The 14,990-nt window shown below is 32.1% G+C and overlaps 1 protein-coding gene across 8 annotated transcripts in view; it reads left to right on the forward strand.

The window, feature by feature from the left end:
* Nucleotides 1-33: 33 nt before the first annotated feature.
* Nucleotides 34-14,990, forward strand: part of how (protein held out wings) — a 59,379-nt gene continuing 44,422 nt past the window's right edge. For 3 of the 8 annotated variants that reach the window (XM_015321765.2, XM_015321799.2, XM_089173569.1), the window contains exon 1: nucleotides 36-1,253. In XM_015321765.2, coding sequence (XP_015177251.1) covers nucleotides 1,127-1,253 — 127 coding nt within the window. In that variant the 5' untranslated portion in view covers nucleotides 36-1,126. Of the gene's footprint in view, nucleotides 1,254-14,990 lie in introns of all 8 variants that reach the window. The other 5 variants (XR_016176930.1, XM_015321809.2, XM_015321773.2 and 2 more) reach the window with 3 other exon arrangements.

A 14,990-nucleotide genomic window follows, 5' to 3' on the forward strand; every position in this document is an offset into this window, starting at 1 on the left:
TTAGAACGACGCACGCACAGCCGGTGCAGTAGAGTCGAGCGTCTCGTAGCGTGTGTATATGTTACTCGACGATCACGCGGCTGCATTCGTGGAATTTAAATTGCAATATATCGAGAGCGAGAGAAACAATTAAGGAAAAAAAAAGAGAGAGATAAACTAAATAAACGCGTATCGCGAGTTCTCTCTGTCTATTTGAAATTCTTTCGTAGAGGATAACAATCAACCAACAACCCCCCGGTCCATTCTCTCTTACTCTTATCCTTACCACACACGCACGCTTTCTCTCTTTCTTACTTTCTTCCTCCTCTCTCTTTTCTATTTTTCCTCCTTCTCCTTCGTTCTCTTTCTCTCCAATTGCCTCGCCCTCTCCCTTTCCCCCTTCTTCGTATCTCTATCTATTCCTCTCTCTCTTTCACTCTCCGTCCACCACCCGCACGCGCACGATGTACGTATTACTGCCGCCTTTGCTGTTGGTTGATCGTTTCTAAAAACGTAACAGCACCGTGGCGATTCGCGGGCAATGAAATTCTAATAAGAAAAAGAAGAAGAAAGAGTTGGATCGAAGATAAACGAAGCTAACGAGAAACGGGATCTTCTCCCTGAGAGAAGAAAGAATAAGAAGAAGTAGAAGAAGAATAATAATAATACGTAGGCACACGGTGACGCGACGACTACGACGGAGTGACGTGAAACGTGCGGAATACGAAAGTAGAAGGAGAACGTGAACGAACAAGTAGAAAGAAGAACAAGTAGAAGAAGAATAAAAAGAAGAAGTAGCAGTATAGTAGTGGAAGAGGGAGTCGAAAGTAGTGTCGTGGAGAAGAGCAACGTTCTTTTTTCGAGTCGCGTTCGCCATCGTTTTCTGTCTCTCTCTTTCTCTCGATCGCGCGCATTTCCCTCCGGCGTGAGCGCGCGCGCGCGCTCTCTTTTGCTCTCTTACTCATTCTTTCTCTTGCTCTCTCTCTCCCTCTTTTGCTCAGACAATATACACACACATACGACTCACTCACTCACTCACTTACACACTTAGTCAGTCAGTCAGTCACTCGCTCATTCTTCCGCCGTCGGTCTCTATCGTTTTCTTCTGCTCTCGTGCGCCCGCCATTGAAGTAATCAAGTAACTGCGATGTGTGATAATACTAACACGACGACGCAGAGTATAGCGGACTACCTGTCACAGTTACTAAAGGACAGAAAGCAGCTAGCTGCTTTGCCCAATGTCTTCATACACCTAGAACGGCTTCTAGATGAAGGTAAGCAAAAACAAAAATGATATTATCTATTTAACTTTCTTCCCTTCTATTTTATCTATCTGTTTCTGTTTCTTTATGTGTCTTGTTCATGTCTTATTTTCGATCTCGTACAATCTCGTCTGATTATTATTAGTTATCGTCAGTGATTACACAACGAAGAAAGCTAATTTGTTTGCTTATCGTATCGAATCAATTCTTAATGTTTCTTTCTTTCTTTCTTTCCCTCGTTTACACAAAATTCATGGTCACGTGTTTTCTTAATTATTTTCCCAGTCCTATTGTTTTTCATCTTATCTTCTAGATAAACTTACTAATAAGTAGTTTTTCTTTTTCTCGTTCGCGCGGTTTTAACAGCCCATTTTGTAACATGGAAAATAACTTTATAGTAAGAAATGTAAATACACGTGATTCGAGTATAAAAATAGAACGATAGGGATATGTTTACATGTTCATTTTGTTTATTTTGTTTATTAAAATAAATCAAGTATCGATGTTAAATATTCCTTAATATTTATGATAAAAATAAAGAATATTATTTGTCAGATTTTTGTCTAAATATTTCGGTATTGTTATATTATTAATAAAATCGTTTTGAATATTATTAATAAAATCGTTTTGAATATTATTCGATTCAGTGAAAAAGAGAGAGAAAACACGCACTTTGTATCGCTGAACATTTTCTTCGTTTGTTCATTGCGGTTTATTTTCTATCGCGTGTCTTACACACGCAAATAATATCAGGAAGTTGACGTAATTTCGAAGAATAAAATCTGACGATCTTGAAATTCACTTCACAGAAAGAAAAATATTGAAATAACTTGAAATATTTACATATTGTAATATTAATGTTCAAAGATGTATGCGTAAGAATGCATTGAACTTGTCTCTTTTCTTCGATAGGTTGGGTCACGTGACCAATTAAAAATCACTTTTCGAAAAGTTGAATATTTCTATACGAAAAAAAAAAAAAATACAAAATATGATGTTTTATAAAAAAGATAATAAAAATAGACGATATTGATTTTCGATTGATAAAATTAAAAATCGTACCTTTATTATTCGTAATTATCGACATGATCATTTTGATTTGATCGTGTTTGTGTTACATTATAAATTAACTTTCTCTCTGTTTATTTCTCGGTCTCTGTTTCTTTCACACTCATTCAATCATTTTCTAGTCTATAAGAAAAGCGACAAACGTCAATGAACAGTTATATTTTATTACGATTCTCACATGTCATTTCCTATTATTATCATTGAATCGAAGAACGATTATTATTTTACTTCCTTTCATTTTTTAGTTTTTCTTTTAACAATAAATATTTCACAATTTAATTAACTAACGCAACACAAACAAATGATTATTTTTTTTTATTGGTATGATTCTACGTTAATATATAAAAATTTTAAAATACTTTGATTTACGTAGTTGTCTCCGTTTTTATTTTTTTTTTTAAATGTTTATGGTAGCATAAATCGAAAAAGAAATCTCAAGAAAAGAGATTTCTTGAATTCTGAATGATACGTTCTCACGGCGAAGTAACTGACGTTTTCGCATCTGTATCTTGGAATTTCGAGGAGGACAATCGATTACCTGACTTATCGTTGAATCTGTGTCGACAGAGTGAGAAAGAGAAAGAGAGAGAGAGACAGAGAGAGAAAGAAAGAAAGATTGACTTGAAGTTCGCCGTAATAGGAGTGCAAACACTCGCGTGCACGTTTACGTTTGCCGGCCGATTATGTCATTCGCTTCAAAATGGTACTTTACCTTTACGGAATATCGGTACTACCATAATCGACTATAATTCTTCAAGCGGCACTGTGAGTAGAAAACTTTACTCAAAGATGCATTAAATCCCTAACTATTTTGAGATTGACAGTTCCTTGAAATTGTCTACCATCTTTCTCTCTCCTACCCTCTTCTATCTTTCTCTATTTTTCTCTCTCTTTTTCTCTTTTATTTCTTTCTTTTTCTAGTTTTTTTTTAGTCTAGTATTTTTATTGTTTGACTTGTGGTCTTATAATTTGACAACGAAACGAATCTAAAATGTATTGAAGATTACTAATTGATTTTTTAAATCACTTAGGTAGTTGTTTATAAAATAATCTTTTTTTTCACTAAGACGGTTTATTCTTTAAAAAATTTAAAGGTTACTTAACGAAGGTCCACTAGATATCCAACGAAAATACAACTAGCTTCTTAGCACGAACTATGTTCACTCGGCGTTAAACTTAACGGTACTTGGCAAATTATGAGAAAAAATGTAGGAGGTTTACGTGCTTTGCATTAGCGAGTGTGTAATATCTTCCATATGTTCTTCTTTTACTTGGTAACAAGTAGTACTATCTATTTTTCTAAGAAAAATAATTGTATATTAATTCCCATATACACCCTCACCCCCTACAAATTATATCTTCATTATATCATTCCTTTTTATATTTAAAGAAAAAAACCAAATATTTCAGCTAATTTAACTCAAATTCAAATCATTGAAAATTATTCATTTTTGTCGTAATTATAACAAACGTGTTTATCAAATTGAATGACTCTGATCTTTTTCTGTTTTCGTTTTACATTTACTTTCCTCAGGGTAGGTTTTTCTTATATTAAAATGAAAATGTGTGGTTTGAAAGGAAGAAGGATGTTGTTGATTCCAATGAGCATCACTGCCATGAGCTCTGGAATCCTAAGCTTTTTTACGAGTATAGCAGAAGTAGCAGAAGCTACATCTCTCAACCAACATCAGTATGTGGAAGGACACTAACGCACACGTATTAACCTTCTCCTCTTCTTCTTCATCTTCTTCTTCTTCTTCTTCTTCATCATCATCTTTTCTTCTTCCTCTTATTCTCTGATCGCCCATCGGCATCGTACTTTTCACATATATACATATACATATACATATATATGTATATACTTACTTACGTGTACTTACATACGATGGCTCGAAACGTGCCGCGAACGCGTCCAAGGAAGGAGTCTATTTCGAACTCATCGTGGCAAGTTTTCTTGGTGACCTAGTAGCGCGAATAGACTCGTCGTCAAGCGCGTCCTTTCGACACTGTCTAGCGAAAACTTGGACACACTTTGGGGTCCAGTTTGCCTTTGCCAGTGGGTCAATCGACGCGTGCCCATTTGCTTGTAACCCTAAACACCACCATTACTGACTGACAGCAACAGACAAATGTTATGCATCCCGGAAAAAACTTGTCTCTTTCTTACAATTAATATCAATTATTTCGTAATTTATCAATCTCTCATTAACATATTCTAGTTCATTAATATTTTGTTTAGAAAATAAACATCAATTGTTTATTCAAGTATATTAGCTAAAAGTTCTCTCAGTATATTTTTTAAATTATATTAATATAAAATAGTATTAAATATTGTTTAATAGTAGGGATTATAATTCGTTATTGTTTCGACATTACATCATCTTATCGCGTATTTTGAATTACAAAACAAACAATATCGGTTAATTATTTACGTATGGTAACGTTACTGACCACTCGCATTATTTACCTCGACCCGTTTACAATTGAAAAGAATAATTAACTATATAGTATGTTATGTATATATTATATTTAATAGTATGTTATATATATATATATATATATATATATATATATATATATATATATATATGTATAATAAATAAATAAATTTATGCATTACTTTCAAATAGAAATGTATAATTTATCTAATCATTTATTTCCATTTAACGTGTTTTGTAGAATTTTACCATTTACGTGCTAAATGAACTTACCCTACATACTATTTACATATATAGAATTACTATGATTGTAAGAAAGAGAAAAGATTAGAAGTACAAAATAGAAGATCGATTTCAGGTTCGAAGCCATCACTGTGTTCCCCGTAGGTCCTCGACGTTGGTTTTTCCCCTTCCCCTTTTCTTCTTCTTCTTCTTCTTCTTCTTCTTCTTCTTCTTCTTCTTCTTCTTCTTCTTCTTCTTCGTTCACCTCTTCTTCTCTTCCTTTCTTCTCCTTTCTGCCCCCCCCTACCCCTCACCCAAGTCACTCACCAAGTACTGGCTAGCGGCTCTGCACGCTTCCAACGTGAAACAAGGCGGTCGCATTCCTTTCCTCGAACGGTGAAGCTCGGCTTCTTCGGCATCGGCTGTTTGCTCGCTTGAGTAGAGGTTATGTACCTACCTACCAGCTAACTTCAGAAAAAGAAAGATAGAAAGAAAGAATAAGAGAAAGAAAATATACAAAATACGTCGCGACGACGACTACGATGATGATCATCATCATCATGATGATGATGGTAATCGACGAGTAAGGGCAATGATCATTTATCGAAGGAATTGATTAATCGAGAAATTTCCTTTCCAATCTTGTTTTGATGCAATTCTTATAGTTATATATATATATAAATAACTGTGTAGATGTGTATTTACTTGGTGTAACATTTTAACGCATTAAAGTTGACGCATATTCTACATCAGTCGATGACTACTACAAAAGGAAAGGATCGATATTATCGATTGTCGTACTTAGCATATATCCGAGGTTTTTTACTTTGTTCCACGCATTTGCGATTAATAATTTATGCCATATATGTGTTAATATATATGTATATATATGTTGTATATCTTGCAACATAGATGCAGTATATATGCTTACGTATATGTATGTAATATCAAGTTGTCTCATAAATTCATGCGATTTTTTTCTAAGTAAATAAATAGCAAAAAAAACCGCATTAACTTATTGAACAATCTAATCATCTTTTTATTCCAAAGTATTATCCATACTTTTTTATTCAATATATATATATTATAATTATTAACATAATACATTTCTAAAGTTAATTTAAAATTAATTGAAATTTATTATTGAAATAATAAGTATTTGAATAATAAATTATATATACAATTTTTAAAGAATAAGTTTAAAATTCGTTCTACTGTAATTTCGACGAATATCGATATAAAAAAAAAAGAAAGAGAGAGATAAATAACTCGGCCAAGTATTCGTTTATGCATTTACGTTAGAAAGAGAAAGATAAAGAGAAAGAAAGAAAGAAAGAAAGAAAGAAAGAAAGAAAGAAAGAAAGAAAGAGAGAGAGAGAGAGTTGCAAGTTTTCCACGCGACGAAGGCGACGCGGGCCCAGTGCGCGGCCATCTTGGTTCGACAGGTTCCATCCCCTCCCCACCTCCCACAGCGTTACTCGACGCGCCACTTTCGAACCACTTCGATACGAAGCATGTTCACTCGATCGTGGAAAAAGAGGGGAAGTAATATGTGTGTTTCGGAAGAATTTGTTTGAATAACCAGAGTTTAAAAGTGGACAGTAAGAGATTATTTCTTTATCTCATACTTTCATTATTTTCTTTCTTTCTCCCTTACTCTCTATTTTAATTATCAATGTTTTGATACTCCCACTCGTTATTGCAATTATCGTCTCGCGACACGTCATCCAACTAATATCTTTCAAGAATTTTAACTTTCTCCGTTCTATCATTTTCCTACTAACAAATTTGAAATTTCTTATTTAATTTTCATTTATTTTTTCGTGTAATTTTTGTCGTCGAAGGTATCCCATATCCTCCAATCGATAATAAATATATCGAACACCATAAATATCGATTGGTAATTATGATCAACTGGATTGACTAGTATTACAGAACATGTACTAGAATCTATAGAGTCGACTTTCGTTTTTTTTTTCTTTTTTTTAACTTGGATAATCAACAAAAATATTGTTGTCGATAACAGACGACTGACTGACTAACTGGTTTTGTACAACTAGCCTTGCATACGTAATTTATGTTAAAACATTTATTAAATATAAAATTTTTATTTCTGTCACTAAATGTCGATGAATTCGATCTCGTCCGAATGAAATAATGAAATGTATTCGTTAGTTGGAATTGACAGAGGTAATTGAAAGTTGGTTGTACGTGCGATCTAAAGTCTCGTAACTTATCTGTCGTTTAAAATGAGAATCTTTGAACGTGCAAGAGAATATAATGGTAAAGAGAGGTAAGAGGGAAGCTCATGCTGAAAGATAAGAAACATTCGTTCGTTCATTCTGCAACATGTTCGCATGTTTTTCCTTTTTTTTTTTTTTTTGTAAAAAAAGAATGGAATTTCTTTCGATCAGCGGGGGCGTTCGACCTTTCTCTTTACTTTTCATTTTTGTTTTTATGTTGATTATTATTTTATGTAATCCATTCTATATTCATTTCCTTAATTCATATAATTTAATAAAAATAAACATTTTTTTTTTTTAATTATTATTAAAAGAAACAGTCAATTGGGGTGTATACCAAAGTACATGTAAGTAAAAAACGTGAAAGATTCGTTTGGATTAGGAAATTCTAACAAGTTTTCAAATATTTGGAATGGCGAACATACGAAATCGACAAGAAGGAAGTTTACTTTAAAGAAGCGACAATTGTTTTTTTTTCTGTTTTAACTAGCCGATAACTAATACAAGTACAATCACATGTAACATCGAGAAAGGTTTTTCAAACGGTTCGCTAGTTACTAATCGTTACTAATGGCTTTCTTTCGTCACCGGAAATGCAAGCAACGTTCCACGTGAAAAAATTTTACTTGGTGATGTTCCTTAGAAATCGTGATTTAATCTTTTGACGTAATCTGAATTTATTTTTATATTCTTTCTTTGCTAGAAATCGATGCATTTTAATCAAATCTTTCATACTGTTTAATTTATATATTAATTATCGTCTCTGTTATGAAATTTTACAAATTACTAAATCTTAACGTATACAATTAAATTATATTTTTAAAAGATAATATCAAAATTATAATTATTAAAATAATTAAAGAAACTATTGTAATTTAGTTTAAATAATTTCAAGAAAGTACTTGTATTAGAATTAACCTTAACGATATTTTGTAATAAATTAAATTAACGCTAGATATACCACCATTTTCAATATACCTATCTCTACCACACTAGTCAAAATGACTGGTGTATAAAAAAAATGCTTTTTGAGGCTTTTAGTCTTTATTTACTCTTAAAAAATAACAAAAAATGTTTAACAATAATAATATTAATAGATAAATGGATTTATAGACATTTTTAAATAACAAAACGCTTAATTGTTTACAGAAATCAAATGTTACATGAAGTAGAAATTTTGAATTAAAATGGCCCGACCAGTCGCCATTATGGTCTGGTATATCTAGTGTTAACATATACTTTAACAATATGTTAATTAAATATCTTCACTATTTTGAGAATCTCCATTTTATTAAATTTTTTTTTAATTTATAAAACAGTTAAAATTGATTTTATCTCTTTCTTCTTTCGATATTCGAATTTAAAAAGCACGAGGTGTGAAATCATCGAAGCAGATCAAGACAATATTAGCACATATGTCTGTCGATAGTTTCCACTTTAGCAATTGTAATTGTTGGCTCTTCGGTAATGGTATTCGTTGATGATTCTCGTTGCACATGCATATGCATTACGCCCGGAAGAATCGCGGTCAGCAACCTGGTGACTATTTTCCGTTGCCACTAAAAGTGGCCATCGATGTTTCCTGGCCTTGCTGTCGATCCTACCCTTCTCCCTCATCCACACCGTCTTTCATGTCTACTTTTATACTTACACCCTCTACCTAATTTATTTTAATTATGCTCTGTCCAAATTATTTTCTGAATATTATACAATAGGGATCTTTTTTTTTATCGACGTTTACAATTTTTACTAATTTTTTTTTTCTTTTAAAAATTGTTTAACTTGGAAAGAAAATAAGTTGCAGATTGAAATTTGATTGTCGCATTTATCGATCATTGTAGATACGAAATATAAATTATTATTGACAAATATTTGTAATGGTAGAAATAACGCAGTTTTGACAAATTATTTGAAATAATGAACTAAACTAATATTTTATTTATGTACAAAATATTTGAATATTATCATTTTATTATAAAAGTGAGTCAAAAGTTGGCTTATTGTTAGTTCCGAGATCTTGCAGAAAAGTCGTGTTAGTATTTAGTGAAGTTAAATATCATTTTTGCTTTAAATGATGTACCCAAAGATAAATATGATGATAGAAGAAGAGATCGTGGTCGTAATCAGGGATCGTTAGCTATTTTCACCCGATGATTCAAGCATCGAAAAGTTTCAAAGATGGTGGTGGGTACAGCGGGGCCCTATGCTGGTAGCGTTGTGTCGCGCGCACAACGGTTAAACGTTTTGTTTGCAATAACAGTTGAAACATGCCAGAGAGAAGAGAAGAGAGAAAATTCTCTTTTATTTTCTCGAATAAAGTACCACAGCAGCCCGTATCTTTGTTCCGAATTTCATAGTAGGACGATTTTAGCACACTCGTCGGCGGCATTGTAATTCACGAGTCACCCAAATAGTTAGCTGTCGACAAATATTTCGGTTTCTAGGATTTCTCTGCCTCTGTTATTGTCTTCTTTTTTTTTTTTTAATTTTAATCTACGATAGAAAATTGTAGAACGAAATGGCATTTGGATTAATTTTTATAGCCATTTTATAGCCCAAGTAAATGGATTAGTATATTGAAGGAATTTTTTTTTATCAGCAGTTTTATTATCAGTTTTGACTTTAACTTTCGACATTATTTTTGTAAGATGATCTACGAAGTATATTTATATTTTTTATTACTATTTTTATTATCATATTTAAGTGAACATTTCTACATTGTATGTAAGTAACCAAATATTAGACAATTGTAATTATATAATACAGAAAATACCAACGCGCGCGCGCGTTATAATAATTGACCAATATTTTCAATTATTCATTCGATCATGTTTTTTGTGTTTTTTTTTTGTTTCGGATTAGGATCAAGCAAATATAATTACTTTTGCAGCATTCTAAATAAGGAAATGCCTAAACGCCTCCACTAAACTTTTCATCGCCATTCTCGTCGTCGTCGTCGTCGTCGTCGTTGTCGTCGGCGTCAACGCCATATGCCGGTCTTATAAAAGCCTCACTGCAAAACGAAATTATTCTTCCAGACTCGCTTTGTAACAACGAGTTGCCTTGCCATGTTTCTTATCTTCACATCTTTTTCCGTGAAATCCATTTGGTTTCTCGTTTCTTTCTTCAATGCATTTCCACCTTTAAAAAAAAAAAAACAGAAAGAAATTTGTGTCGAGTATCTCCTTCTCGAAAAATTTATTTTCAGATAATATCGGACCGTCAATTATTGTACATTTTTTGCAAATTGTTATTGTTTTAATATCGAAATATTATTTGTTATTCCATTTAATGAAATTTCTTTAACATTTTTTTTTTCTTTTTTTTAGAAACGTATATTTGTTGGCCTTCTATCTTGAAACGAAAAACAAAAAGTAAAAAAGAAAACTTGAACATTACGCGTGCTCGTTCGTAAAGTTAGCAGAAGGTGTAGTACGGTACATCGAAACGTTCGTGCGTGGTTACGAATCGAGTCTAAAATTAGAGTGCGAAGTAGATTCTGCGCGTTTACAAGAATGCTTTTTCACATGGCAGATACCGTTCTAACCTCTGAAAGGAACTTTTCGTCGAATTTTCGTATCAACATGATATTTGATAAAGGAGAAGAAAAAAATTCAAAATATATTTTATATTCAGACACGTATATACGGAGTTGGGTCTAAAAGTTTCTAGGTGATTTGAAAAATTAATTTCCCTTTTTATTTTTTTTTCTAAACTTTCTAGGCTAATTCTAATCGATGACTTGTAATTTGATTAACACTAGATATACCACCATTTTCAGTATACTTATTTCTACCACACTAGTCGAAATGACTGGTGTATAAAAGAAATGCTTTTTGAGGCTTCCAGTCTTTATTTACTCTTAAAAAATACAAAATGTTTAACAATAATAATATTAATAGATAAATGGATTTATAGACATTTTTAAATAACAAAACGCTTAATTACTTATAGAAATCAAATGTTACATAAAGTAGAAATTTTGAATTAAAATGGCCCGACCAGTCGCCATTATGATCTGGTATATCTAGTGTTAAAATCCTAATTCTGTTTAATTAGAAGTTTAATTATAAAAGTCTACAAATAAGTAAAAATAATTAATTTTTAAAATAATCAAAGAATATTTAACCTATCTAAGAAATTTTGATTGTAATTAAAAGTACATTGAGTCACACTATTACGAATGTTAAAAATTGACTGATTCGAGTTAGCAAAGAGTCGTTTTAAAAAGTGTCTCTCCTTTAAAAGTATTTCTTGGCAACGTTTAAAAGGGTACGGTTTAAATGGCATCGACAAAACAAAAACCAAATAGCGCGTATTGACCTAAAAGTCAGAAAGAGAGAAGGCGACACACACAACTCCGAGACTCAACGTTTCCAAGTGGTAATGGAATGATGGTGGTAACGGTGTCGAGGGGCGCGTGCAAGCATGTACGCTATTAAAACCAGCACGGAATAATTCATTCGAGAAAATGTGCTTTCAAATCGTTTGAATAGTTTCTAACGAATTTCTTTCAAATCTAATTTATTTTCCAAAAATTCAAATGTAACTCACGTACATACGCGTTTATAATTATTTTGCCAATTTCAAACAAAAAGAATAAGAAATTCGGTTAAAAAAAAAATCTACAAAATCAATTTTATCGAACATCGTCGATTTATGTCGCGTAACACACTTTGTTATTTTTCTACAATATTATTAATCATAAAAATCAAATTAAACGTACCCTAGTAGCACAAAATATTGAATACATGTGTAATTAATATTAAAAAGAGATTTAATGTCTTTTTAATATTAAATACACATGCATTCAATATTTTTCAATATTTTGTGTTACTAGGGTATCTATTAAAGCAAATTAGTATCCAAAGATTTAATTTTTGTCCTGTTTATTCGATTAACAAAAAATATTTATTTTCGTGTATTTTTCTAATAAAGATAGATAGAGGAAAATTTCTCATTGTCACGAAACTAAATCGGATCATTGTGACCTTGGGCTACGTTTGCAACGCGTCGGTGTCGTTAACGCTACCATTTCCTTGCCAGAAAGTAACAGTCCGCGTAATCTTTCTCTCTTACTCTCTTTCTTTCCCTGTTTCTTTCTCGGCCCCATTTCGTTGTCGTCGTCTTCGTCTTCGTCGTCGTTGTCGTTGTCGTTGTCGTCGTTACGGTTGCTTCATTCCCCAAGCAACTTACGTGGGCGTAGAGTTTAACCTGTTTTTCGAGAGGGATAGAAAAAGAAAAAGAGACAGAGTAAAAAAAAGAGGGAGAAAGAAAAGGGAGAGAAGAATATCATGGTGGTTTGTAGCCCTTAAGGGTTTTACGAGGGTCGATGACCGACCAGTTTGACCTGTAGCTCGATCCACGGAACGCGGTATCCAAGAACGGAACTCGTGCTACTTTGGCACTGCTGTCTACCACAACTTTAAGCATCCCTCACAACGTGAACCCCCTTATCTACAAACTTTACCTACCCCCCTTTTATACAAATTACATTTGATCTCTCTTCTTTAATTTGTATTAATTATTTAATATTTCGGACATTAAACGTTAAAAGTTTTTACATATTTAAAATATTATCATAATCTATGTTTTCATATGTTTCAAATAATAAATCAACAAATGTGTTTAATACGACATAAAACGATCTGTGAACACAATTTCATAATGTAATTTGAAACGAATTTAAGAAAGTTGGATATTATACATCCAGAAAATACTTGGATACGTGCCAATGTCTTATTTCGGTGAATCCACATTTAATAAATGACAAAAAGAAAAATGGACAAATATAATAAAGGATCGAATTATGGTTTGTAAAATGGTGGACGCGAGCGTGGCAAGTTATTCATTTATCATGTATATAGATATGAAACAAGCTTTATACACATATTTATATAGTTATTTTTTTTTCTTTCTCTTTCTCTTACATATATACTCGACGATTTCTTCTCATCTCTTCTTCTATCTGAACACATTCTCTTTTTCTTTCTAACTTACTACACGCACTTTAAGAGAAGGGTGAAAGGAATCCTCCAGCCGTCGTCTCCGTTTCCAAGAGCTCGCCATGCTCTTTTCCAAGAGGCAAACGTGTGCTCCTTTCTCTCTCTCTCTCTCTTTCTCTTTCTTTCTCTTTTACTCTTTAACCCCACCATATTGCAGTAACCGAAGTCTTTCGTATCATCTCGTGGACGCGTGCACGCTTCGGTATACTAAAAAACCACAACAATTCCCATATCACGCTTCGGCTTTGATCGGTCAACTTCGGTAAACGCCGAAGTCATCTTCGTCGTATTCGTCCTCGTCATTATTATCGTCATCGTCATCGTCGTCATCGTCGTCGTTATTTTTTACATCGCGACGATGAAAATGTGACTTTTGGATAACACTGCATGGAAGTGTGTGTGCGCGTGCATGTGTAAATATACCAGGCGTCGATATATATATTTAAATGGGAGACCAACCAGACTTCTCGTAAAACTTTCGATCGTTTGATATATTTAAAACGCCCGACTGAATGCTCACGAATTTCGATAAATGTTATATATTTAGGTGTATGCATATTTAGGGTTTGAAATATAATGTTATCGCTTGTTTCATCGTTTCATATATTTTTTTTTATTTTTTTTTTTTTTTAGTGAAATTCGACACTTTAATAAATTTTTTCTCATATACTTACTTTTACATTTGGAGTGGATTTAATTTTAACAAAATAAAAATATGATATGTTTATTATATATAAATGATTGTCGTATTGTGAGATTTTTTTTTTATTAATAATGAGATTTGATACTGCAATATATTTAATAATATATTATATAGAACATATTTTGCAGCTGATAATAAAAGCGAACAGAAGATAATTTTATGCAAAAATCTAATTCAATAATGTAGCATATATTATATGTATGCGCTGATAACAAATCATTAACAATAATTTAAAAAAATATTATAAAAAATTAATTTATCTTAGATTAAAATTATTTATATTACGTAATAGATTGTAATAATTTTTGTTATTAGTTGTACTTTTACAATTATGATACACTTACACATAAACACACACACACACACACACACACACACACACACACACACACACACACACACACACACACACACACACGTCAACATTTAATGAAATAAAAGGTCAAATATTGTTCTAATTATAAAATCTAAAATCTAAATATCATCTAAATAATCTCGTTCTAAATAAATTTTAGTTACTTCGTCATATGAACGTGCTGATTCGTAATATTTAATTAAACTCAAATGATTTTGCTCTATGACTGGGCGTAGATCTTTTAAAAACGAAAAATAAAAAAATAAAAAAAACAAACTCGACGAGTCATCGTGAAAGCAAACGCGTATTCTTTTCGAGCAGAAGCTACACGTATGCATTTTTTAGATATCCGGCATGTCCTTCTAAAGGAGACAGAAAAATACACAAGGGGCCAACGATCGCACGATCTCTTGTTCGTCCTTGTACGAGAAAAAAGGGCGGTAACACTTTCTTGATTTTTATTGTTCTTCTTTTACTTTCCAATTCTCGACATTGTAAAAATCTCATTCATTTAGTCGAAAAAAAGAATTTTTGTTTAATAACTTTGGTTATGTGTAAGTTGAAATTATTTGTTGAAATGATTATCAAATTAGCAAGAGTAGTGTTAAACAATTTTATATGACGTTTTCAAAATTGATTAGTTTTATTTCTAATTTTTTCTTTGTTTTTGTTTTTTTTTTTTATGTAGAATTGTTCAAATTTCAAGCTCAAAATT

Source organism: Polistes dominula, unplaced genomic scaffold (assembly GCF_049000335.1).
Source record: "Polistes dominula isolate Pdom_NZ unplaced genomic scaffold, Pdom_raw_medaka contig_33, whole genome shotgun sequence".
NCBI classification, from domain to species: domain Eukaryota; kingdom Metazoa; phylum Arthropoda; class Insecta; order Hymenoptera; family Vespidae; genus Polistes; species Polistes dominula.